Raw genomic sequence first — 24,302 nt, forward strand, 5'->3', positions numbered from 1 at the left:
AGCAATGTAATTCTTCATTCAAAGCTAAAAATCTTTAAAAGAAGAAATTTTTTGCTTCATCTCAATCAAACTGCTGAAACCAATCCAGGACTGAAGACACTTCTCTAAGAAAAAGCCATTTTGTTGTTGCTTTTGAACTTCGAGGAAGTAAGGAATATCGTGCCTAAAACGAGCCTACTCTTGGTTCTAAAGCACACAATTAGGCCATGTATTGTCATTTTACTACCTTGCTACGCATAGAAAAATGAAGAGTTACTACCAAGGATCTAAAAAATGGAGTATATACTTCTGAATAAGCCCATGTTTTGCTACAGGAGATGATGCAGCTGGATAAAGAACTAAGAAAACGGCACCACAATTTCTAATTCATTTTTCCCCCCTAAATCACAGGGTCTTTTTTTCCCTAAAGCACAACAGGGCTATTTCACTGAGTATTAATATGCAGTTACTGGCAAACGATTAAAGAAAGTATGTTGGAAGACAACTATAGTTCTCCTAACATTCAATTTGCCAACTTAAAACAGACACTGAGAGCTATAAAAACTCAAATGACTCAGAGTCTACAACCACTCATGAAGTGGAAAAATCCTTCCATGCACACAAACCAAGTATGGCCTAGCAATTCTTATGTCCAGATGAGTGTACGCACAATTTTAATATATTTATTCCTTATTATGGTTCTGCTTTTACCTTTTGTCTCCTCTTTTCTTTTCGCTTATCTTCAGTATCTTGTAACATTTTTTCTTTCCAAAGATCAAAAAAATAGGAAGGATCAGTATAGAACTTCAATCCATCTTTCTTATCATCCCTGTAAATACAGTAGAAGAGAAGCTAAGAAAATATGAAGCAGCATTGTTGAACTAACAGACCTTACCTTCAAAGGTCATCCAAATTTATTTTCTTTGCATCGTGAAATGACGGGATGTCAAGTGCACGAAGTGCCACTCCTGGCAATTACATCTTGCAGTTGGCTTGACTCGTGCCAGAAATTTCAGGGAAATGGGGTGAAATCCACAACCCCTCTGGAGGCGTGCTCCCAGCTGACTGCTAGTGTGAAACTCCTTGCTTCTACAAGATGACCAGTGCCAAAATAGGATGGGTAGGGGACAGAGGAGCCTAAGTTATGCGTGGAACACAGCTGACCCAAAAGAACTGGAAAAGGAGTATCTGGTTCAATCCAGACAAGGAAGCACAAAATGATTACTACTCTGAATGGCAGAAGAGTTAGGAAGGTGGTAGGAACTGAAGGTTGAGTTCTGCCAAACTCTTCTAGGAGGATTTGAGTCAGAGCTTGGTAGTTTGAATTGGCAGCAGCACTCAGGATCACCGAGACTGCAGGATCAGGGTACAGAGAACAGATCTTACATACACTGGTCCTACAGTGGCTAAATCCTTATTTTCTGTGTGCTAGAGCTTCTCATTACTAAGATCTAATTCATTAAAGGGAGTTGTGGGGCCATTCTACCATCCCTTCAGCTTTGATCAGAGAAAAAATTGGAATTAGTACAAGCAAATAAAAATAATCTGAAACCGCTGGCTGTAAAAGACTTAAAAAATAAAGTTTAAGTAAATTTCACTAATGCATTCCTAATACAAAAGGAAGAATGCAATAAAGCTCACTGACAGTACTTTCCCAATACAAACTAGACCACAGCTTTACAGGACACTTGACTGATAAAACACTCACTGGATGCCCATAAATATAGAACACAATTGTCTGCAGCAGAGAGTAAAACAGTGCACTTCGGCTATAAATTGAATAATTTTATCCTCCAAGTAAAAGCTACAAAAAAAGAAAAAAACAACAACGCTATAAATGTTCTGTGTCATTCCTAAATAAAAAAAAAATCAAATAAGCTACCATAGAGCCTGAGTTCCTGCTTTATATAGATCTCACAGATCTCGTAATCCAGTACCTATCAAAAGTTAAAGGACGCAGTAAAAATGTTTGTCTGCAACCCTCCAGGTGAAGCTGATTTCATTAACCTCTGAAATCAGGAGCAAAGAAGACTGTGTGTGAGCGTGCACATACATACACACTGGGAGAGGGCAGGGAAGGTAAAAGCAACAAAACCAAATTTCTAGATAAATAAACAAAAGAAAGCATTGTTCACTGTATTATTTTCTTTTCACTTTTTACATGATGAATGGCACTTGCCCTCTGATGCCATTCTGTCATGTAATGCTAAAATACAACGATTTTTTGTCAGGTACAACCTATGATTTTCAGTGTGATAACAGCAATTTTTGTTTTCTTGAACAGAAAAGTCTTCAACAAAAACAAATCTCAATAACCAACAAAGGTTTTCCCATCCACTGTAACCACTCTTTACATACAAACAGAAGAATGCAAGCATTTGATGTTTCCATACCTGTAAGGTGAAAGAATATTCAGAGGAGGTGGTTTGTCACTCTGATTATAAATATCAGCCACTGGGTTAGGAATGCTGTTCTTTGAAACTACCTGCTGATCTTGAATTGTTGAACTCTTGAATGCTTTTTTCATATTGATATCCTGTAGTGATACTGTCAAAAACAGAAATACATTTAACATTTATCTGAAATTAACATATACCTGAAAATACATTTTATATGAATTCTTTGAAAATATCTATAGAAAAAACATAGAAGGAAAACTGAAAGATTTGTTTGTTTCAGGGGCAATCATGATATATAGGTATACAGGCATGTAAGAACTGATGTAATAAACCAAATTTACATCCCACTTGATCCAGAAGTTCACTTGAAATAACAGGAACACAAACTGTATGTATTGGAAGTTGATGAAGTAATCCTATCATATGCAGATGTGCAATGATTCCCCCTTTTTTTTTTTTACAAGGCTCAGCTTGGATTTCTAACAGCAGAAAGCCTGGCTTCAGCCATGGAACACAAAGTTTGATATTCCTCTGTCACAGCATGGTTTATAATTACATCTGGTATCCATCAGCATTCAATCCCACTCTAATGATTAAATTACAGCCTCTGGAATCCCTATGAGAGCATTCCACGACTTTTACTATCTTTCAATTCCCAGTGTTCCCATACAACTGATAATGTCTTTCAATCTAAAGTTTCTCTCGTCTCTCTACAGAGGGAAATAGGTTTGTACATTCCAATAACATGCTTTTATTGCATCTTTGCTGGTACACAGCCCTGTCAGTCTAGCTAGGCTTTCTTTTGTGCTTAAAATATATTTCCCTGAGATGGAGTGTCCTTTGCTAAAAAGCTCCAGATAATGCCAATCACAATTTAACGTGACTATGTTATCTTCTATTCTTAGGCAACCTGACGTTTGGTGGGGAGGGGAGAGTGTTGTGTTTGACTGTCGAACAGAGAACTGAAGTCTTCACTGGCTTATTTACAATGATATTATTTCTGGAATTTATTGTATATAACAAAATACATATTCATATGCATATAGCTTATTATCGTGAAGGTGATAGCAAAGGTGTAAACTGAAGGCAATTTATAATAAGATCTGATTATAATCTCAGTCCATTCACTAGTTTTCCCCTTTCAACACTCTTTTTAATAACTCTCAGAACTCTGGAAACTAACAAGAAGGTATCCTGCAATACAAATGAGACCTTAGAAAAAGGAAACAAAAGCATATACAAACACAAAAAAAACACCCCTAATGAGGACAGCATTTCCAAAAATAATGTACTTGAAAGTCATGAAGTCTGACACCACCCATCTCAACGTGGAATGAGTTCACTCTACAAATATCATCTGGTTTGCTCATATTACCACCACAACATGCCTTAAAATCTAAGCTGACTAGTGGCTCAATAAGAGCTTAGCTTATGTTCCCACGTAGCTTGTAACCTCACTTCCAGTTAACATTTTTCAAAACAGAAAAAATATGGATCATACAATAATTTCCAATTACCAACTAGCTAGAAATGGAAAGCTAAATATTATACTATTAAATACCAAAGGCACCATTTAATTTTGGCATGAATAGCAATATTAAATACAACATACAAGCTTATAATTAATACTATTAAATTTATTTCAAGTAGTATCCATTAATAAGTGGATACTACTTACACTGTTGTCCTGATTTAAAAAGATTTCATGTTTTACTATATGTCAAAAATTTTAATTCTCTGGAAAACAGAGGAAATGATTTAAACAAGACATACATGCAGTGGCTGGCTCAAACGGGTAACTGAACGTGAAAGCAAACACACATATCAGAGCTTTCAGGCCTAGATAGAAGCACGTTCTGCTCACTTCACTGAAGGAAGTGCTTTCAAACAATGTAATGACATTACTCAAAGTCTTTGTCTTTACTGTTTGTTTATGATGTTACTGTATATACATGTATATATATTTTAATATTTTGTATTTTTTGGAACAGAGAGGTGGCAGATGCCCATTCTTTGCAGACATTTAAGACAAGGTTGAACCAGCCTCTGAACAATCTGATCAAGCTGTAATGTCCCTGTTCCCTGGCAGGGAGCTGGACTAGCTGACCTTTAAAGGTCCCTTCCAACTCTAAAGATCCCATGATTCAATGATTTATGATGTTAATAACCAAATGTTTCAGTAAGTGAGGACAGAGCAGCAGAAACTGCTGTTTTTACTGACTAGGACCTCCTAGAGAATTTCAGCTATTCAAAGTAGGCATGCAGTGATTCCTTAAGAAGTGCTTTAAGATCTTTGGTAACTGCAGCCAGCGATCCTGAACAGACTCCAGTAAAATAGTTTGTTATCACCCTATCCTGAAATGAATAGATCTACTGCTTCAAACTTTTTCAAATGCACTCGTTTATTTCCAGTAATGTTCAGGCTTATTCACTTACAATTTATTTTATTCACAGACTAAAGTTCTCCCCATGACAAACGCAATTTAATAGTTCCATTACTTCAGGAGTTTCATCAAGTAATACTAAGTCAAAATTGAAGACAGTTATATGACTTGAGATTTTTTTTTTCCCCTCACTCTTCTAACAAGTTTTCTTAGTAATGCAAGCTGGGAAAAATCAAGATGAAATATTGGTTCAAGATTACTTTGAAAAGAGTGAGACTGTTGTGTAATTAAATACAGTGGCCTTGTCAACATCACTCCTGGCTCAACGCCTTCATGCAATTACTTACCTTCTTCTACTGTTGAATCCAGCTGGGTAACTTTGACAGCAAGGCGATCGATTCTGTCTTGAAGGGAATTTGCTCTGATGTAGAAGCTGTTAGCCTCATTAAACAATTCACCAAATATGTCTTCAGCATGTTTACCTGTGTAAGAAAACAAGCAAGGAAATCTCTTTGCTAGAGAGGTACAAAATACAAGACAAATGGCTTCAATATCATGCAGTTATAATAGAACACTATCTGCAGGATTGTAACAGCATAGTTCTTCATTTAGCAAAGTTTTGGGCAAAAGATTTGAACACAGTCTCAAAACATACTCTAAATGCTGCCTGAAATCTATTCTGGACATCCAGGTTGGCCATCTGCTTAAAATAACAGAAAAAGAAAACTAACAAATCCCACATACGCACACAAAAATATGCACACAGACTGCCAAGTGTCATAAGGCTGCTCATTAAAACCTGCCTCCACAATGAAAAGGAAGTCTTAAAATTATTGCTATTACTGCTGAAGTAAATCAGAAAACTAAGATCTAGTAACCTATAGTCATTAACATTTATTTGCCATATGCCAATGTTAAAATGAAGGCAAGGTGAAGCAAACTGAAAGAGGTTCCTCAAACAATTTGGCTTGCTCAGCTTTATGCTTACTGTACATGTTGCTCTGTCACTGAAGCCTTCTGTGAGATTGAGATGACAATGCCCAGTTGACCACGATCTGCCTGAACTTGACAGAGTACAAAAGAGGAATCTACAGTCTTTTCAGTCTCCTTTTCAGCTGTCATGTTTTCTTAATCACTATAACAGCACAGATCATATAACAGTCTAGATCTGTAGCCATAAATCCTATCTTAATTAAATGTGCTACAGTGGATAAAAGTGCCACATGACAAAACCAACCCCTTCTTGGTACACAGGACCTTATGTTTGCCCATCCCCTCCCTAGACCTTTCTTCTCCTGAAGTACCAGACACCATCACACATTTCATTCACCTCCTGTCCCAGCCATTCTCTCAGCTCCATTTTTAACATTCCCCCTGCACCAGACATTCCCCTAGAAATTTCAGGTTCCACCTGCCCACTAACCTGACAGTACTGTACCTACTTACGTCTCAGTTCCCCCTTCTACTCTACAAACACACTGTTGCCATTAAATTATAATTCCATCTACTATTTCTGTATCCAATATCTCAAGACTTCCATGCTCTGTCAGTCCCTCACATAGCAGAGGTGCTCCAGTCACTTCTGTGTCTTCATGACTTATGTTGGGCTCTCTCCAGTATGTCCATGCCTCTCTTGTACTTGGGGTATTCACAACTGGACCCAACACACCAGGTGCAGCCTCACCAGGACTGAGAAGAGGAGAAGGATCACCTCTTGAGCTGCTGGCCATGCTTTGCCTAATGCAGCTAAGAATGCCATCTGCCCTCTTAGCAGTTTGTAGGTTCATGGCTCCTCCTTCTTGCCTAATTGAAAACAGGCCAGACACTTGCTTTCCTCCAGTCTGCACACACCTCCTAGTTGCCATGATTCCAAACATTACAGAGAATGGCCTTGCAATCACGTCAGCCAGCTTCCTCAGAACCTATGAATGCACTGCATCAGAACCCATGGACTGCTGAATGTCCAGTTTGCTCAAGAATTCCGTGGCCCAATGCTCCTTCACCAAAAGTTACACCCTCCTTATCCAGCCTTTCCTCCTGGTCTCTGAGACCCAGGATTCCCGAAGGCCAGACTTGCAGCTAAAGACAGAAGCAAATAAGGAATTCAGTACCTCAGCCTCTCCACTGCCCTATGTAACCAGGCCTCCCATTTCATTCAGGAGACGGCCTACATTTTCCCTACTTGTTGTTACCCTTTCTATCCTGGCCAGATTCAGTTCCATTTGGACTTTTTTCAACTCTGACTAAATAAAACAGGTCTTACATTCTTCATGCATCAGCGTTCTGAGCTCAAAACATCAATACATTTCAGTGTATGCTAGTTTACGTTAATATGTTGAGATCAAAGACATCAACACTAGAAAGGCCACACCGATGTGTGCTTGTCTGTTATCTGTCAGTAGACAAAGTAAGTCAAAATTTGATTGTGAATATATTTTTAATGGTGATTAATTTAAAAAACACTTGCTGCTCTAAAGCAAGTGAAAATTTGATCAGTACCCAAACATGCAGACAAGCTATTTAAATTCCAAGGGTAAATCTTTCAACTTAAGAGTTGATTTTGGCACTGTAAGCTTTCATTTAAGAGCCATCAAGTACATCCCAACATTCAGACAATCTAAATTATTGTTGAAAAATAATAATTATGCAGTTTGTTCTTCTAAAGCTTCCCCTTCCCACAGAAACAGTTGAGGGGAAATGTAGTCACGATACTGCCTCACCAAATCCCTCTTCTCAAAGTCATTTAATGTCAATTAAAGGAGCGGCCCTTTCTAGCACTTGCACGGGTGGTCTTCACACAGCTATATATTTGATCATAGGTTCATAGAATACCCCAAGTTGGAAGAGGCCCATAAGGATAATTATGTCCAACTCCCCACTCCCACACAGGACTACCCTAAACTCGAACCTTGTGTGTGAGAGCATAGCACCAATGCTTCTTGAACTCTGGCAGGTTGGTGCCCCGGGCAGCCTGTTGCATGTCCACCATCCTCTGGTGAAGGGCATCAACCTAACACCCACCTGACTCTCCCCTGAGACAGCTTGATACTGTTCCCTCAGGTCCTGTCACTGTCACCGGAGAGAATAAATCACAAAATAAATTTCCAAGCACCATTAAACATTTCTGGAGGTCGGGATTTCCCAAATAATTGAAATCATAACACCTCTATTCAAGTTCTGCAGCGATTACATGGAATGCCATCATGACGTATCAGCTTACAACACCCCTAGATGTGCTGTACAGTAAAACTTGCATATGGGTCAATGAGAGGAGCTCTGTACTAGCTACAACTTATATATTCGTCTAGAAATAAAATTTCAGCTTCACAGGCAGTATATGAATCAATGGAGGAGTCAAAGATAAAGAAACATGAAATATTTAAGGACTCAAAGAAAGGAAAGTCAGGTAGTCATAATGCCAACTTGAAATAACAACTGTTAATGTACAAGATAAGACCTAAATAAGATCTAATTAGGAAGTGTTCAATACAGAAGTATATCTACGGCTTTAATACTTAGCCTTCAAAGGTAATCAAATGTAATTATTTCTTAGACATAACCTTAAGTCAGTAACAAAACCATAGTGCAACAGATCCTGTTGCAGAGACCAGTTTTTTTAATTGGCAAGAGCCCTGCTGTCATCAGTCCAAAGTCCAGTGCCAAAAGTTACAGAGTATTTGTGGATGGTGTTTCTTCAAGGTCTTCCCTCTGTGTTTTAGCCTATGAAGCAAGCATCATACGCACAAATACAGGCTGCAAATCCTTACAAGTCCTCCAACATGGTAGATTCTCTTCCTCCAAGTGGAGGTGAATCCTCTAGTCAAGCTTTTGCCTTATGTAAGGAGGACAGTTTCACATAGAACTCTGCTTACTCTGCCTGTGCTCCAAGCCAGCTGGCTGCAAACAAACCCAAATCTGAAGTCATAATAGAAAAAAAAGCTCCACTGAGATCACATTCCCTTTGGATAAGTGCTTGTTCATGTCTCCTGAAAGGAGCAGAAACAAGCCAAATTTGTGAGCAACAGCACAGATCTGACAGTTTTTGGAGTCTACAATGGGCTTGAGCTTACAGTGAAATATTAAAACAAAGTATAACTGCAAGAAGGACTTGCACTTGCTCTCTCTATGCTTCATGCTGTGGGAACATCCATAAGTTCTGATACTGTCAGCAAGACATACTACATTAGCTCCAGCACAATATTTTTCTACGATCATTTCCTCCCAGTTGGCTTGAAACAGGCAAAAAAAAAAAAAGTGCTGTCTGAAAAAAATGCTCTGCAAACATGACAAATTTTCCTGCTAGACTGCAGATAAGTGTGGTTGTAAGACCTCACTCATTAAAAATCACATTCATCTGTTAAAACAAATGACGCATTATTTATCCACATAGATCTTTAACCGGATCCCAATAAAGTACATCAGGGCTGTCTGAGGGGACTTCTGATAACCTGAGAAACCTGCTAAGCAGCAGGTGTGAATTGTTTCTCAGCTAGTTCCTCATCAGCAGACATAAGAGGATGCGAATACACAAGGCAACAGATGAATTAGCTCCAATGCTGTATCTGCAGAAGTGAAAGCTAGATATTCCTAGCAAGATTTAACAAGCCAGAGATGTAAAGGAACTATTACCCACATTCTGGCAATCATTGTACAGCACCAAAATGAGGTCAGATACTCTTGAATGCCATCAGGAAATACCAACTGTTCGTCTCCACTTTCTGAAACTTAATACAGAACAACTGCCAAATGAAATAGCAATTGAAGGTAACGATAGTAAATGCAAATATACATTAACTATAAATAACTTTAAGCTTTAAATTAGCAGCTACTGCTCAAAAATAACCAAACATTTGACAACCAACTCAAAAGTTTAGCAGCAGTCCAAAAACAACATTCCTTAAACTTTCAGGGAATTAATGACAAAAAGTCATTGTGACACTGTTGGACTACAATGCTACTCCACATTCAAAAAAAACCCTGTAACTTCAATCTTCCAGACAGAAATAAACATCTACGGAATTACAAAATGATTTCACTCCTAAAAAAAAATGTTAACAGTACAGGACACTCCAACTTACAACATATCACCAGGAGGATAATAATGATTTTAAAATAACAGCTAATAACAGAAAAACATGGAGGGTAACCACTTTCCATTATGTTTCCAAGGTATCAAAAGGAAGAAAGGGAACAATTTCTATTGTGGGACATTTTGCCACAGGTCATTGTGCTTGAAAAATTCACAATTCTATTTGAGCACATCTAAACAATTCCAGAGATGATAGGTTTACAAAAGCTTGCTACATAGGATGATTCAGATAAACCTCCAGCTCAGAAAATCCCTAAATCGCTGACCACTGGAAAGCAGAGCACAATGTGTATCTGGTACTCTCTCCCTAAGCACAGGCTGTTTAGTACCACCACAAACTGAACATCAATCTAGTGGGATGCATAGTCAAACCACGCAGATTTTAACAAACCATTTACATTTGCAAAGTGAAAAAAAAGATGAATTGATTGTTTCTTTTCTAGGACCAGAATTATTAGCACAAACAACAGCTGCTGGCTGTTAGATGCTTTCTGAAGAAGTCAGATTTCTCATTATTAAGAAGCATTATTCTCCTTGCAAGCACTCCACACATGCTGTTAGAATTGCTAGCTGCAGCATCAGCTGAGAGGTGCACTGTGCAGGCTGTTCTGTGTGGAGATAATGCTAGCAGTAGCCTGTGGATTTGTTTATGGCAAATTCCATTATTTCAGAATGTTTAATTTTGTTCATAATATTTAATCAAACACACACCAAAAAAAAAAAAAAAAAGGCCTGAGAAATAATAATACCTTAAATAAACTGAAATTTCAGTCAAATCTGTTATTTAATGACAGGAGGCAGAAGTTTGCTGTCTTCATCTTGGACAACTGCAAGCCAAGAACAACTGAAGTGCTAGTTCCATACCTAGCACCAATTTCTCATATCGCAGAAAAACCTCCTAACGACTATGTCATAGTTGTTTTTTCCTTACACTTAAAAATCTCAGAGAGGCTCTGCCTGCATAAAAATTTAAAATACAGAAGAGAATAAAAGCAGTGAAGTAGCATAATACTATTGTATTACATAGGTGGCAATGCCCTGAATCAGTTTTGCTATTACAACAAGCTATTTTAGAGCCTTCCATTTGTTCAGGTTTTCAACAGGAAGCTGGAACTTACAAGAAGTTGCAGATACTTACTCAAGCTGCTTAGCTGGCGTATGATAGCAGCAAGGGTACTATTCGTTACACATTCCAGCTCACTAGTAATTCCCTCTGGTAGAGCTCCTCGGCAGAGATGCCTCGGTTCAATGTTCCTTTTTACCAAAGGCATGGCTTACAACCTGGAATTTATAGAAAAAGAGAGACTTCTTTTACAACAGTGGAAATAAGAGCCATGAATTTGTTCAGCACACACTCAACTTTCACTGCAAATCATACTTCACCTTTCTTCTTTTAAAGCACTTGCTTCAATCTTCCCCTTGTAAGATGCTGTGCCAGTTCTACAAAGGCAAGGAGTCACGTGCTCAAGTCAGAATGTGACAAGAACACAGAGCATGCAGTCAACACAGACAACACACACCAATTCCAAGGCAAGAAGTATGCTATTTACTGCTATGCAGACCAGCGCTACAGTGTGCCAGCGCTTCGCAGAATCATTGGACTTCAGCACACATTTGCATTTTAAAAACTGGCAGTTCCCCCTGGACTCACAGGAATGAATGCTGTCTGTGGAGAGCAGGTCACTGCCTTGGCACAGAGCATTTGCCCAGCGGGCCACAGACTGGCCATCCATGCACAACAGCCCCATAACTGCGACAGAAGCTGACCAATCCTCATCCCAACAGGTTCTCTCTCAAAATGATGCACTCATCTGACAGATAAGGGCATGACACCTGAACAGAAAGAGGCTGGGTGAGAATGAGAGAGAAGTTCTATGTGATGGGAAAGACTGTTTTCCATTAGTATTGTTGGATGACAATCTGAATGAGGCAATAAAATATGCTTACCACAGTCTAGACATGTGCCAAATAAGAGAAGACATTTTTCTGAGAGAACAAAGGCTATTAGAACTGGTCATCTAGGGGATCAAAAAAAAAACAACAAACATATATGCAAATTAGGAAAAACTAGTGGAACTGAATACTTCATTAGGCTTAACTAGAATAGAGGGAAGTATGATGCTAGAAACAGAAAAACAGGTATCAAGCATTTCAGGAATCAGGTGACCTATTAGTGAATGCAGAATGCTAAATTCTTTAATGAACACTTTTTTAGCCTAAGTTCTACAGAGCCATTCCCAGATGAAAAACGTGCAGAGATGGACTTCCAGACATAGGGCATTTTCTTTAGTTGTATTTTCTATTGATGTTTCCAGCCTTCCAGAACAAGGCCTGCATGTACTTTCTGTTACAAGAAATTGAGCTAGTCTCTGTATACAAAAGAAACAGCAGCAAGTTTATTCCATTCTGATTAATTTACACATTAAGTGTAATTATGTAGGCTAAGATGCTGTATTTTCCAAAGAAATGGAAACCACTCATTATAAAAAAACCTCAAGGAATTAAATAAAGGTTCCTTGAGAGTTGCCTCTGAGAAACAGCAACAATGAAGTTGAGAGCTTGCGGGTTAAAATTAGGGATCAGGCCAACACAGGACATCTGATGGTTGTGGTTTACTACAGGTTTCCTGATCAATGACAGACTGTTGACAAGGTCTTCCTACTTCAACTAATAGGAGCACCATGCTTGCAGGCTCTCATCCTGATGGGGGATTACAAACACCTGGATTTCTGCCAGGAAAACAACATGGCACCCTAGCAACTCAGGAGATTCCTGGAGTCCATTAAGGATAACTTCCAGATCTAATTATTTGACAGACCAACCAGAGGTGAAGCGTTACTGGACCTGGTGCTCACCAATGAGGTCATGAAAGATTAAGATTGGAGGCAGACAACATGCATCCCAAGGTCCTGAAGGAAAAGGCTAGTATGGTTGCCAAATCATTCTCCAACATATTTGAGAAGTTATGAATGTCAAGTGAGATCCCTGACAACTGGAAAAAGGGAAACATCATTCCCATTTACAAGGAAGAAAGGAAGACCAGGGAAACTACAGGTTGGTAAGCCTCATCTCTGTGCTTGGTAAGATCATAATGAAGATCCTCTCAGAAGATATGTTCAGACACATGCAAGACAATCAGCATGGCTTCACCAAGGGCAGATTGTGCCTGACCAGTCTGGTGGCATGCTATGATGGATGATGGCATCAGTGAACAAAGGAAGGACAACTGAAGCCATCTACTTGGATTTGTGCAAGGCCTTTGACATGGTCCCACACCGCACCCTCATCTCTGAATTGGAGAAATATAGATTTGAAGGCCTGACTGTCCTACAGACAAATAATTGTTAGGATGGTCAAAGTCATGGGGTTGTAGTCAACGGCTCTATCTCCAAGTAAAGACCAGTCAAGAATAGTATCACCAGGGAATCATCTCAGGACTGGTGCTCTTCAACATTTTTATTAATGACCAGAACAGTGGGATTGAGTGCACCCTCAGCAAGTTTTTTGAGGACACTGAGCCGACTGGTGCAGTTGGCACAATAAAAGGAAGGGATGCCATCCGAAGGGACTTGAACAGGCTTGAAAAGTGGGCCCATGTGAATCTAAAGAGGTTTCACAAGGCCAAGGGCAAGATGATGCATTTGGCTCATGGCAACCCATAATATGTGTAAAGAAAAGGAGAACTTATTGAGTGCAGCCCTACAAAAAAGGATCTGGGGCTCCTGATGGATGAAAACTAGACATGAGCCAGCAGCGTGCTCTTACAGCCCAGGAAGGCCAACAGCATCCTGGACTACATCAAAAGAGGGGTGGCCAGCAGGGTAAGGAATAATCCCACTCAGCTCTGCCCTCATGAGGCAGAAGTTATCTGGAGTTCTGTGTCCAGGCCTGGGGCTCTCAGCACAAGAAAGATGCATAACCGTGGGAGATGGTCCAGAGGAGGGCCACAAAGATGATCAGAAGGCTGGGAGTACCTCTCTTATAGAGAAAGGTTGATTGAGTTGGGCTTGTTTAGCTTAGAGAAGAGAAGGCTCTGAGGAGGCCACACTTTGACTGCCCAATACTTGAGAGGAGCTCATAAACAGGAGGGAGAGTGACTTCTTACACAGTCTGATAGCAACAGAACAGGGGGAAAAGGTTAGATGTTAGGAAAAAATTCCTTATTCTCAGTGGTGAGGCTGCCCAGAGAAGCTGTGGATGCCCCATCCTTGGAGGTGTTCAAGGGGTGGATGGGACCTTGGACAGCCTGATCTAGTGGCTGACAACTTGGTCCATGGGAGAGGGGTTGGAACTACATGGGTTTAAGGTCCCTTTCAGCCTAAGCTATTCTATGATTCTGTGGTATCAGTCTATGATTCCCAGGTTCGTGTTCTGCAGTGAATGCAGTTACTGCAGTGGTGCTCCACTGAGTTACATGTTCCTCTGCCATCTCAGATTATTCTTGAGCCCCAGCTTATTACTAGCAGAGAAACTCATTCTGATTATCTGCCACTACATTAAACATGTTGAATCAGGTATGTGATAGACCACATCGACCACATTTGGGTTTTATAACAGTTTTAATACAGGTTCTCTTCCCATCCACCCCAAATAAACAGAAAACAAAACAAAAACTTGTTATTAATTTCAAGACTTATATCAGTTCAGAAGGTTGGGACCAATCACAAAAGACTATGTTTTACTTTAGCTGAGTAGATACCACAATCAGAGACTTGCACCTAAAATGAATGGGACCAAGCCTCAGCTGGGCATCACACAACTCCTGATCCAGAAGCCTGTCTGCGCAGTGCGTACACCATTAGTCACTCTGAACACACATTCACACCTCTGCTTCAAGCAAACCAGGGATCAGCTTCCATATGGTGCCAGAGCATCAGCCCACCCTCTGCATCTGGCACCAGAGATGAAGGGCCCAGAAAGCAGTTCTGAGGCTGCACCAGAAGTATATGAGACACAAGCATCAGACCTAAGAACAAGAACAGAAGTCAAGAGGTGAGAAAGGAAACATAAGGTTGGATGTCCTGAAATCCATCTGTTTGATGCTGATCAGAAACAACACCTCACAGGGCCAAACTGACCTGAGCTCAGATACCGCTCAAACCCTACAGACAACAGCAAGTTAACTTAATTTCCATGCAGATTTGAAAAGAACAGCACATCAGAAACTTGAATTAGCTTAGATCAGTCCATTAAAAATTTGCATTAGATAGTTTCCCTCAGTATTCTCCCTTTTTCTTTTTCTTTTCTTTTTTTTTTTTTCCCTTGCTCATAATAACTTAGGCTTAACTGCCTTACGTTTTAAAATTAGAAGGTGCTTAGCAACAGTTACTGCCTTAGAGGTAAGCAGGTAAAGATCTATCTACAGACAGAGATAACTAAGGAATTGCTGCTTCTCTTCCTAGGCTTTTCCTGCTCCTGCAAAGCAACCCCTCCCCCAGGTCACTTCTGACCACCTTCCTGCAGCCGGCAGCTGTTGAACTGCATGCAGGGAGCTTGACATTGCCTTGGCAGTCAGATTTAAAAATCAAGTAGAAAGCAGATGTACAGTAACAAAGATGAAAGAAGACAAACAAATGTACAATCTTTCTAAACAATAGCAGAGCATGGCTATTATAAAAGGCAAGCTGAGTTTTCAAGTGTTTGACCAACTGGCAAAAACTCAAACCAACAGCTGCTCCTAGAATGTGCCTTTGCCTTTCCATATCCCCCAAAAGGCACTGTCATTTGCACTAAAAACACACCAACAGAGTAATAAAAAAAAAAGGAGCTAGATTTTGTGATTCTTATAGTATTCAAGTTCTTTATATGTTCACTAATAATACAAAGTGAATGCCAGTTCATTATATAATCCCTTTCCTTGTGAATGTCTGCTTATTTCATTTTCTCAAAGACACTGTTCAATTTTTTTTATTATTATTCTCAAAAGGAGGCTTTTTTCTTATGCCCTCTAGTAGAATATAAAAAGCTGAACATATTTGCCCAAAAAAGAGCTTTCCATCCATTCATCCTAATTCTCTCTGAATATATAACTTTTAGGTACTTTCACTGACGACTCTCACAGCACCCTGAAAAAAAAGAGGAATTACCATAATTCTCTTTCCGTAGAGAAGAAAGAGATGGATTGAATAAGTCGCCTGTTGAAAGCAATGGAGTTTGATATTACATAAATGGATTCAGCAACTACATTCCTCACGAGAGGTCCACAGAAGCCAAGAGAACTTCTTTGTCGCATCTATCAATAGAAAGATACACGTACAATAAGGTGAGATGAAATACCTCACGCATAAGCTCTGCTTAAATGTAGGTAGGTGCATAGCACTTAAACCTAGAGCTGAATATCACCTCACCAAACACATAGAAGTGCTGTACACTTCTATGCCTCTAGCTTCACAGTCTGGTTACACGCCTCATACAAACCACACTGCCTCTGTGCCCAGGGTACTTCAGCTTTTCACAGAATCACAGAATTGTAGGGGTTGGAAGGGACCTCCAGAGATCATCGAGACCAACCCCCCTGCCAAAGCAGGTTCCCTACACCAGGTCGCACAGGTAGGCGTCCAGGCGAGACTTGAATATCTCCAGAGAAGGAGACTCCACAACCCCCCTGGGCAGCCTGTTCCAGTGCTCCGTCACCCTCACCACAAAGAAGTTCTTACGCACATTCGTGCAAAACTTCCTGTGCTGCAGCTTATGTCCGTTTCCCCTCGTCCTGTCTCCACGTACCACTGAAAAGAGACTGGCCTCACCGCTATGGCCGCCACACCTCAGATATTTATAAACCTGGATCAGGTCCCCTCTCAGTCGTCTCTTCTCAAGGCTAAACAGACCCAGTTCACTTAGCCTTTCTTCATAGGGGAGATGCTCCAGGCCCTTCACCATCTTTGTGGCCCTCCGCTGGACTCTTTCCAAGAGATCCCTGTCTTTTTTGTACTGGGGAGCCCAGAACTGGACACAGTACTCCAGATGAGGCCTTACCAGGGCAGAGTAGAGGGGGAGGATCACCTCCCTCGACCTGCTGGACACGCTCTTCTTAATGCACCCCAGAATGCCATTGGCCTTTTTGGCCACGAGGGCACACTGCTGGCTCATGGCCAACCTGTCATCCACCAGGACGCCCAGGTCCCTCTCTGCAGAGCTCCTCTCCAGCAGCTCATCCCCCAGCCTGTATTGATGCGTGCAATTATTCCTCCCTAGGTGTAAGACCCTACACTTGCTTTTGTTGAACCTCATCCGGTTTCTTACTGCCCAGCTCTCCAGCCTGTCCAGGTCTCGCTGAATGGCAGCACAGCCTTCAGGCGTGTCAGCCAATCAAATGCCTGCAAACAGTTATATGTTGCCATACCTACTGTCCTACCACTCAACTCAACACCCCAAATTTCCATCCGAGTTGCACTCAGTGGAAGTAACATTGACCATTTTCCTATTCAAGTTTGTAATTCAAGCTACGTGGTGCGTGGTTCCTAAACAGGAAGAGAAGGAAAGAAGCAGGAAGATGAACAGACCCAAAGGTCTAGATCTGCAGATGCTACCCCTTCTCTGGATTTCCCCCAGCCACTACCAGCACAGATCTCCTTGTACTCCAAAGGCCTTCATCCTTTACTGAAGATGCAAAGAAGGGGCTACATGGATAACATGCTCCAGTTCTCGTATCTCAAGGGAAGGAAAGGAATACACATTCCTTTACACACATTCAATTGTGTTTTCCCTCATTCAAAAAAAAAAAAAAAAAAAAAAAGATGACAATAACTAGGAACCCAAGCTTTGGGAAGTTTTCCTACTCACTTGTGAATTTCATTTACTTCTCTGTCTGTAATGACAAGAAAATGAGAACTAGCAGATAATGTGAAAATCACTATTTTAAGTCCACAATCTGGATGTCATTAATCTATCCATTCTAACAAAAAAACAAAACAATGTGTTTTTTTTTTTTTTTTTTTTAAACTAAGTTAATTCCAACCAAGCTTTTAATCAGCATTTTGTATGCTGCAAAAGTACATAAAATGCATGGCCATCCATTACTGTATACCATTGTTTAAATGCCCCAGAATAAAATTACCTGCAATTGCCAAGTTTTTAAAAGAACTGTGAATAACTAGAAGATCCATCAAGCATGCAATTATTGTCTCAAAGTATCAAAATGAAGTATTTTGACTAAACACCATGATTGTAAGTTGTAAGTGCTTTAAGTGCTTTATTTCTATACTTTTATTTAAGAGACCAAGTATATTATTTTCTTATTAATAAATGCACGGTTCTTTCATGTTTTCTTTATTTTTTTCTTAATGCAATTCTTGGTTTTGATACTGTTTGTTCAGACAAGGACAGGCATTTGTCACAAGTACACAGAACATCTAATAGAATTTTCCTCCTCAAGGTAACTAAAGAGCAAGAAAAAATTCTCTTATCCTTAGTAAACTAGATCTTTTAGCAAGACATTACACATAAAGCAAAATGCCTAGAAAATACCTACCTCAAAAAGAATAGGTGAAATTTATTATACAAGCAACTGTCTACCATCATCATTTCCAGAAATCTTTCTTCTGACTACCAAATCTACGTGAAAAAGGCATTGGCATCCGAGGCTGGAGCAAAAAATTCTTGTCTTCACAGCATCAGACCACCACTTCTGATCTTCTAGACACACCAACCTAGTAGTGCTGGTGAAATTAGCACCCAAACGATTATGTTTCTTTAACACAGCTCTACAGTACACTATTTAGGAAGCGTGGCACAAAGAACAAGACTGAGAGATGTTACTACTTTAAATTCTTCCTTCTGAATGGAAAGAAAACATTCCAAAACTACAATCCCAACACCAACTTCTCTCCATCACAGTGCTCTCCCCCAGCAGTTTCCAGAGAGATAAAAACTGTGTCATTTTGATAGAGATTGTGATAAAGTTTCATCTTCTACTCCATAGTAAGTACGAGCTGCGTACGATCCTTTAAGTAGCCTAACAATTGTTAAAGAAAGAAAGATATTTCGTGCTCTCTATAAATTAAAAAGCATACAATCATTAGCATAACTGAGGTTACTGCATTTTTATCTTCCTTTCTGTAGAATTCCACTACAGCTCTTTTCTGATTCGATTAGGATATTAGAGTACCTTTTTTTTTTTCCTGTACTAAGTTCTTATCAGCCAAATTAATCAATTATAAAAAATTTCTGAGCTAGTTTTAATCTTTCCTCCTTTCTCTATGCTCATATTTCCCCAAAAGCCACCTGAAATAATTTTTGTCTGTCTCCTCCTTACGATTCACATTCTCGCTTATAACAGCTTACTACGCTAGGGCAGGAGGAGTTCCAGGCTTTAAACACCCCAAGACAAGTTGCTTTCTTGAACATAATATTGGGTTCCTATTCTTCAAAATTCTTTTCACAAAACAGAACACAAAGTGATGAAAGAAAAACAAGGCAGTCCACTGCAACTATTTTTTAAGTTTTGAAATATGATTCTCATTCATTAATCTTAACACGGAAGATTAAATTGTGTCAATCCTAGTAGGATAACTATTTAGGAAAAAAAAACTGCATATCTGAAATTCAATAGACATTCACAGATTGCACAATACAATAGCTTGCTGTCGTGAATTCACTCACCCTGCCAGCATCAGTTCCATCCACTCCTTTGTACTCATCCTGTATCGGAAAACAGATGAACAAGGACACCTTCACACTTGACTAGAGCCTCTCATCAGCTGTTCTTTTCCTAACCAAAACCTTGTTTGTTACATCAAAACACTGATCTCTCTCTCCCAGAAGAAGTAATGGTACTCAAGAAATCAAGTTAATTAAACTGGGAGGCATCTTCCAGCTATACTTGTTGCTAGGAAAAACAAAACAAAAACACACCACCAACAACACTGGGCTAAAAAAAATAAAAGCATGGACTGGAACACTCTAAGAAAACACAGAAGCTTTTGCTGAACCCAAACAGGTAAATTTAAATCTGATGCAAGAGGATGGTGTTACCTCACACTGTGCTTAAGGGCAAAAAGTGGTCAGTCGCATCACTGTCATGGAAAAAAAGTTGAACTGCATCTGTATGGGTCCAAGTCTGGAATGGCCACCATAAATTTATTTTATTGTTCAGTAAAAGCACAATTACTCATCTTCTCTCCATATGCACGTGGATAATTAACCACACACACAATGACGACAACTCACATTCTTGCTTTCCCCTTGAACAAACAGTGCCCAGTTTAAAGTATCAACAAAAGATGCTGAGACATTAATCTTGCTATTAGCACGACGGCTGCTCGTTCTGCACAAGCCCCTCCAGATGGCTCTATTTGAGAGGAATGGTGGGATGGGGAAGAAGGAATATTCCATACCATTCTGAACATCTGTTCAGCTGCCTTCATACGTTAAAAAACAACAGAAAAACTTACTGCCACCATTAATTTTCCTGTTCCAAACTAATAGCACGTTAGCACCAAATGCATTCTAAATGTTACAAGTGTACACAGGAGAAAAAATGGCTTTTCAAGTCATGCAAGAGCATTTGATTGTTTTTTGCTATCTTAAGAATAGACTTGTTCCAATAAGTACTTATGCTGCACTGAAAACATTTTTCTTTCATATGACCTTTCCTGAAATCTGTATCATGCTCCAAGAATTTATTATCGTCTCTTTTCCTATTCAAACAAACAGAACTGAATTGAGTCACCATTTGTTTTCCTTTATTTCTAGTTTTATTTCTGTTTGACTTAACTGAAAAGATACACAGTATGCATTTGTCGGAGTTTAAGTTCTATCTCAATAGTTCTGCACAGCAACTCGAAAATATTTTCCTTGGGCATATACAAAAAGCGTGGCAGCTCTTTTTTTTCAAGCAGAGGTGAAAGAAATAAATACAAAGCTACTTTATTGTACCTCAGTCTACCTCTCAAGTAACATTTATGCTTTAAAAATACCACTGCTTGAAAAGAAGCACTCAGCCAGAAGAAGGAACTCAGCACTGCGTTAAGAAAGCGGAAGCAGTGCTTTGTCCTACAGCACAGGAAGACGACTTAAGATTGATAATCCCCTGTCCTGCCTCTGCACCATCTCTGCACCTGCAAACCATAGGGCTGCTAAATTAATTCAGCTCTTTCTACTTTGAATAACCAATGGTTACACAAATGAAAACGTGCAAGAACTGACAACAACACTGATCAGAAAAACAGCATCTTGTCAAATCTCATTTTGTTTCCACCTTTGTGACCTAAATGATAACATTTAATGAGGAGTATAAGCTGTATGAGGTCAAAAGGAGTAAAATCACAGAGCAGCAGAGAGCTAGTTATAAAATCAAGCTAATTCAGTACGGCACAGTCCTCCAATACCAGGTCAAAATTCTTTCCAGATGTCATCTCCATGGATCTCATCAAGTTTGACTATGGAGTTAATTACAGAGAGAGAGCCACACAGTTCACACTCTCTTTAACCAAAGTCAGTAGCCCAGCTAGCTAGAAAAATGCCTGTGTGTCATTCTCGGGTCATTCTTACACCACTCAGCAGAAGCATTCCTAGCCCTAAAGCAAGTCACAGTTCAAATACTTCACAGTACACTTAAAATATGAATGATACCCACCTATCCAGTACCACTACATTTTTCTAGCACATTCTGTTTCTCTTAGGACAATGGGGCAATAAAATCAAAGACTGACAAGAAAACTGCTAGTCAACAAATACTGTTATTTAGCTAAGTCAAGCATACTAAGATGTTTCCTACTCATCTAGAGGAAGTTTGCCTTGTTCAGCATCTGCCCACTGCAGGATCCGATAGGACTGCAGTTCAAAAAGCATTATAAACACCAACTCCCTTTTGCGAAACTGAGGGTGCAGAGCAGCTGTTACTTTCAACTATCAAGAGACAACAGTAACTGGGATTCTTCCAGTAAGGCCTCCTGGATGAATGAGTATTAGGCACCCAAACCAGTCAAAGCAAGCACCCTAATACATATTCTCACTGCAGTTTGAATTATGGAAAGTTACCTTTCATCTAGTGGTTGGCAACCCTGCACATAGCAGGGGGGTTGAAACTAGATGATCATTGTGGTCCATTTTCAACCCAGGCCATTCTATGATTGTATGATGTAGATTACAGAAATGCAATCATTTGATCATATATGAACACCAGCAGCACTATGATTGTATGGTATGTTATGCTACTTCAGACAATTTGACACTGGAACAAATTCTGTAAAAAATATTAAAAATTTGCACTAAAAATGTGTTTTTCCTCATGCATTTAAACTACAATAATGCACAAACAGTTCTTGGAGTCCATTTAGAACACACTTGCACCAGCCTTCCTCCTTCACAAACAGCAAGTGTTATCAGAAGCTAATTCCTTGATTATCTGAAGAAAACGTAGAAGGCAGCTAGGCCTTGTTGGATTAGCCTGATGCCATTTAACAGAGCCTTGCTGGATTTAAAGTGCTCGAAATACCTGTCTGGGTCACAGCCCACGTGATGAAGGCTGAATGTTAAGACCTCCAGGATCCAGCATGTGGTGAAGAACATACAGTTCAAATCCTCAAATCACCTTAAGCTAAACCAGAAGCAAATTCAGTAATTTGCTTCTCAGGATTCCAATTAACCTTAAATTGCAGGGGAAAGTACAGAAATGGATGAAGGATCCACTTCATGCCCAGTAATGCCCATTCATATGGCAATACATTGTGTTCCTTACCTCCCTTACAGGTCTAATAATTATTACCAAGAGAATACTTTCAGAACAGCATTTTTCAGAAAAAAATATGCTGTTCTTCAACTTTTTCCCCTCAGCAGTTAATCTAAAAGGTCAGGGGGATGTGTTAAGTTCTCATAGTTGTTTTTCATTTAAAAAATCATGCATGCATACATATATACAGTGCACGTACATATGTTTGATATATATACACACATATACACAGCTGTTATGCACATGGAACTCTTGGATGATAGATGAGAGCAATTACACAGGTCAAACTGCAAGAGAAAAAACACTTTCTATCCTGACAGTTCAGCATCAGTCTTTGTCTGCCTTAGCTCCTGATGTGCCTCCTGGAATCCCAGTTCTCACTAGGCAGGACAGATTTTTCTGCTGGAAAGCAGCTGTAGCAATGTTTGACCAGACCACCATAGCATATATCACAATGCCTGAAATGTCATGCAGGTAACTTCAATGTCCACCTGAACAACCAAGGTCTTTGAGCATAAGTTTCCCAGTATATGTCTCCAGTACACAAAGAGATCATGAAATTTAAGCTACAATTCCCCAAGGCAGAGCTTCCCATCCACTCCTACCAAGGAAAACATTCTTTACTCAGTTGGCAGTGAGGCACAGGCACAACTTGCCCAGAGAAGCAGTGGATGTCCCATCCCTGCAGGTACTCAAGGTCAGGCTGGATGGGGTGTTGGGCAGACAGGTCTAGTGCTTGGCTACTCTGCCCACGGCAGGGGGTTGAAGCTCAACGACCTTTAAGGTCCTTTCCAACCCAAGTCATCCCATGGTTGTATGATTTCAGCTCTAAACTCCAGATTTTCCCAATCCTTCTGCTTGTGAAGCAATCAGTATTTTACTTTCCCTATGTATCAGAAATAAAGAAAGAACAGCTAAGGCTATGCGGGGAAAACACATTTGTTTGGGCTCATTCTAAGGAAAAATGCAACAAAATATTGTATTTAGATTCTATTATTAACAGCTGAGTCTAAGGAAAGCAACATAAGAATTCCCAACTATTTTAATCCTGAGCCAGGCGTGCCATCTGTTCTCACGAAGCATGCCAGTCACCACAAGATGGACCAGAGCATACCACAGAGTGTAGTGCAATCGAGGACTGGTACATAACCCAAGATGCTACAAGTGATAGAAGGGCATCACAACAGTGGAAAAAAACAACCATACAAAAACAACCACACTCAGCACAACCTACATACAGTCTTACTAAATGCCAGAACTAATGCAGCCAGGTATAAACTGGAAGAGGATAGATTTAGACTAGATATCATGAAGAAATTCTTTACTGGAACAGGCTGCCCAGTGAGGCTGTGGATGTTCTCTCTCTGGAAGCATTCAAGGCCAGGATGGATGGGGCTGTGAGCAGCCTGGTCTAGAGGGAGGTATCCCTGCCTATAGCAGAGGGGTCAGAACTAGATGATCTTAAAGGTCCCTTCCAACCCAGCCATTCTATGATTCTGTAGCTCTATGTGGCTGTTTTGCCTAAAGAGGGCTGAGTTCTGATTAGAGGTTTCCCAGAGCAGGAATACTTTTCATAGCTTTCCTACAAGTTATCTACCAGTGTTCATAAACTTGAGCACTAATTATGCAATTCCTCCCTATCAAGTAACCTTCCTCCTCTCTGCCTTCCACATTGCTACCTTCAAATTACCACAAAAATCAGTCATCGTTGAAACAAGACGTTAATAATTCATAATTTTCCAGATCATAACATAAAATAGTAATAGTTACAGATAGCACAG

The 24,302-nt window shown here is 39.9% G+C and overlaps 1 protein-coding gene across 8 annotated transcripts in view; it reads right to left on the bottom strand.

Moving 5' to 3' along the window:
- The window catches only part of WASF3 (WASP family member 3), a 64,958-nt gene that overhangs the window by 13,552 nt on the left and 27,104 nt on the right, over window positions 1-24,302 (bottom strand). For 5 of the 8 annotated variants that reach the window (XM_085216129.1, XM_085216132.1, XM_085216127.1 and 2 more), the window contains 4 exons: window positions 10,990-11,132; window positions 5,110-5,244; window positions 2,373-2,526; window positions 691-808 (listed from right to left, as the gene is read on the bottom strand). In XM_085216129.1, coding sequence (XP_085072255.1) covers window positions 691-808; window positions 2,373-2,526; window positions 5,110-5,244; window positions 10,990-11,122 — 540 coding nt within the window. In that variant the 5' untranslated portion in view covers window positions 11,123-11,132. Of the gene's footprint in view, window positions 1-690; window positions 809-2,372; window positions 2,527-5,109; window positions 5,245-5,750; window positions 5,827-10,989; window positions 11,133-11,502; window positions 11,631-24,302 lie in introns of those variants that run through there. The other 3 variants (XM_085216130.1, XM_019612182.3, XM_085216133.1) reach the window with 3 other exon arrangements.

This window comes from Meleagris gallopavo, chromosome 1 (assembly GCF_905368555.1).
Source record: "Meleagris gallopavo chromosome 1, MGAL_WU_HG_1.1, whole genome shotgun sequence".
Taxonomy (NCBI): domain Eukaryota; kingdom Metazoa; phylum Chordata; class Aves; order Galliformes; family Phasianidae; genus Meleagris; species Meleagris gallopavo.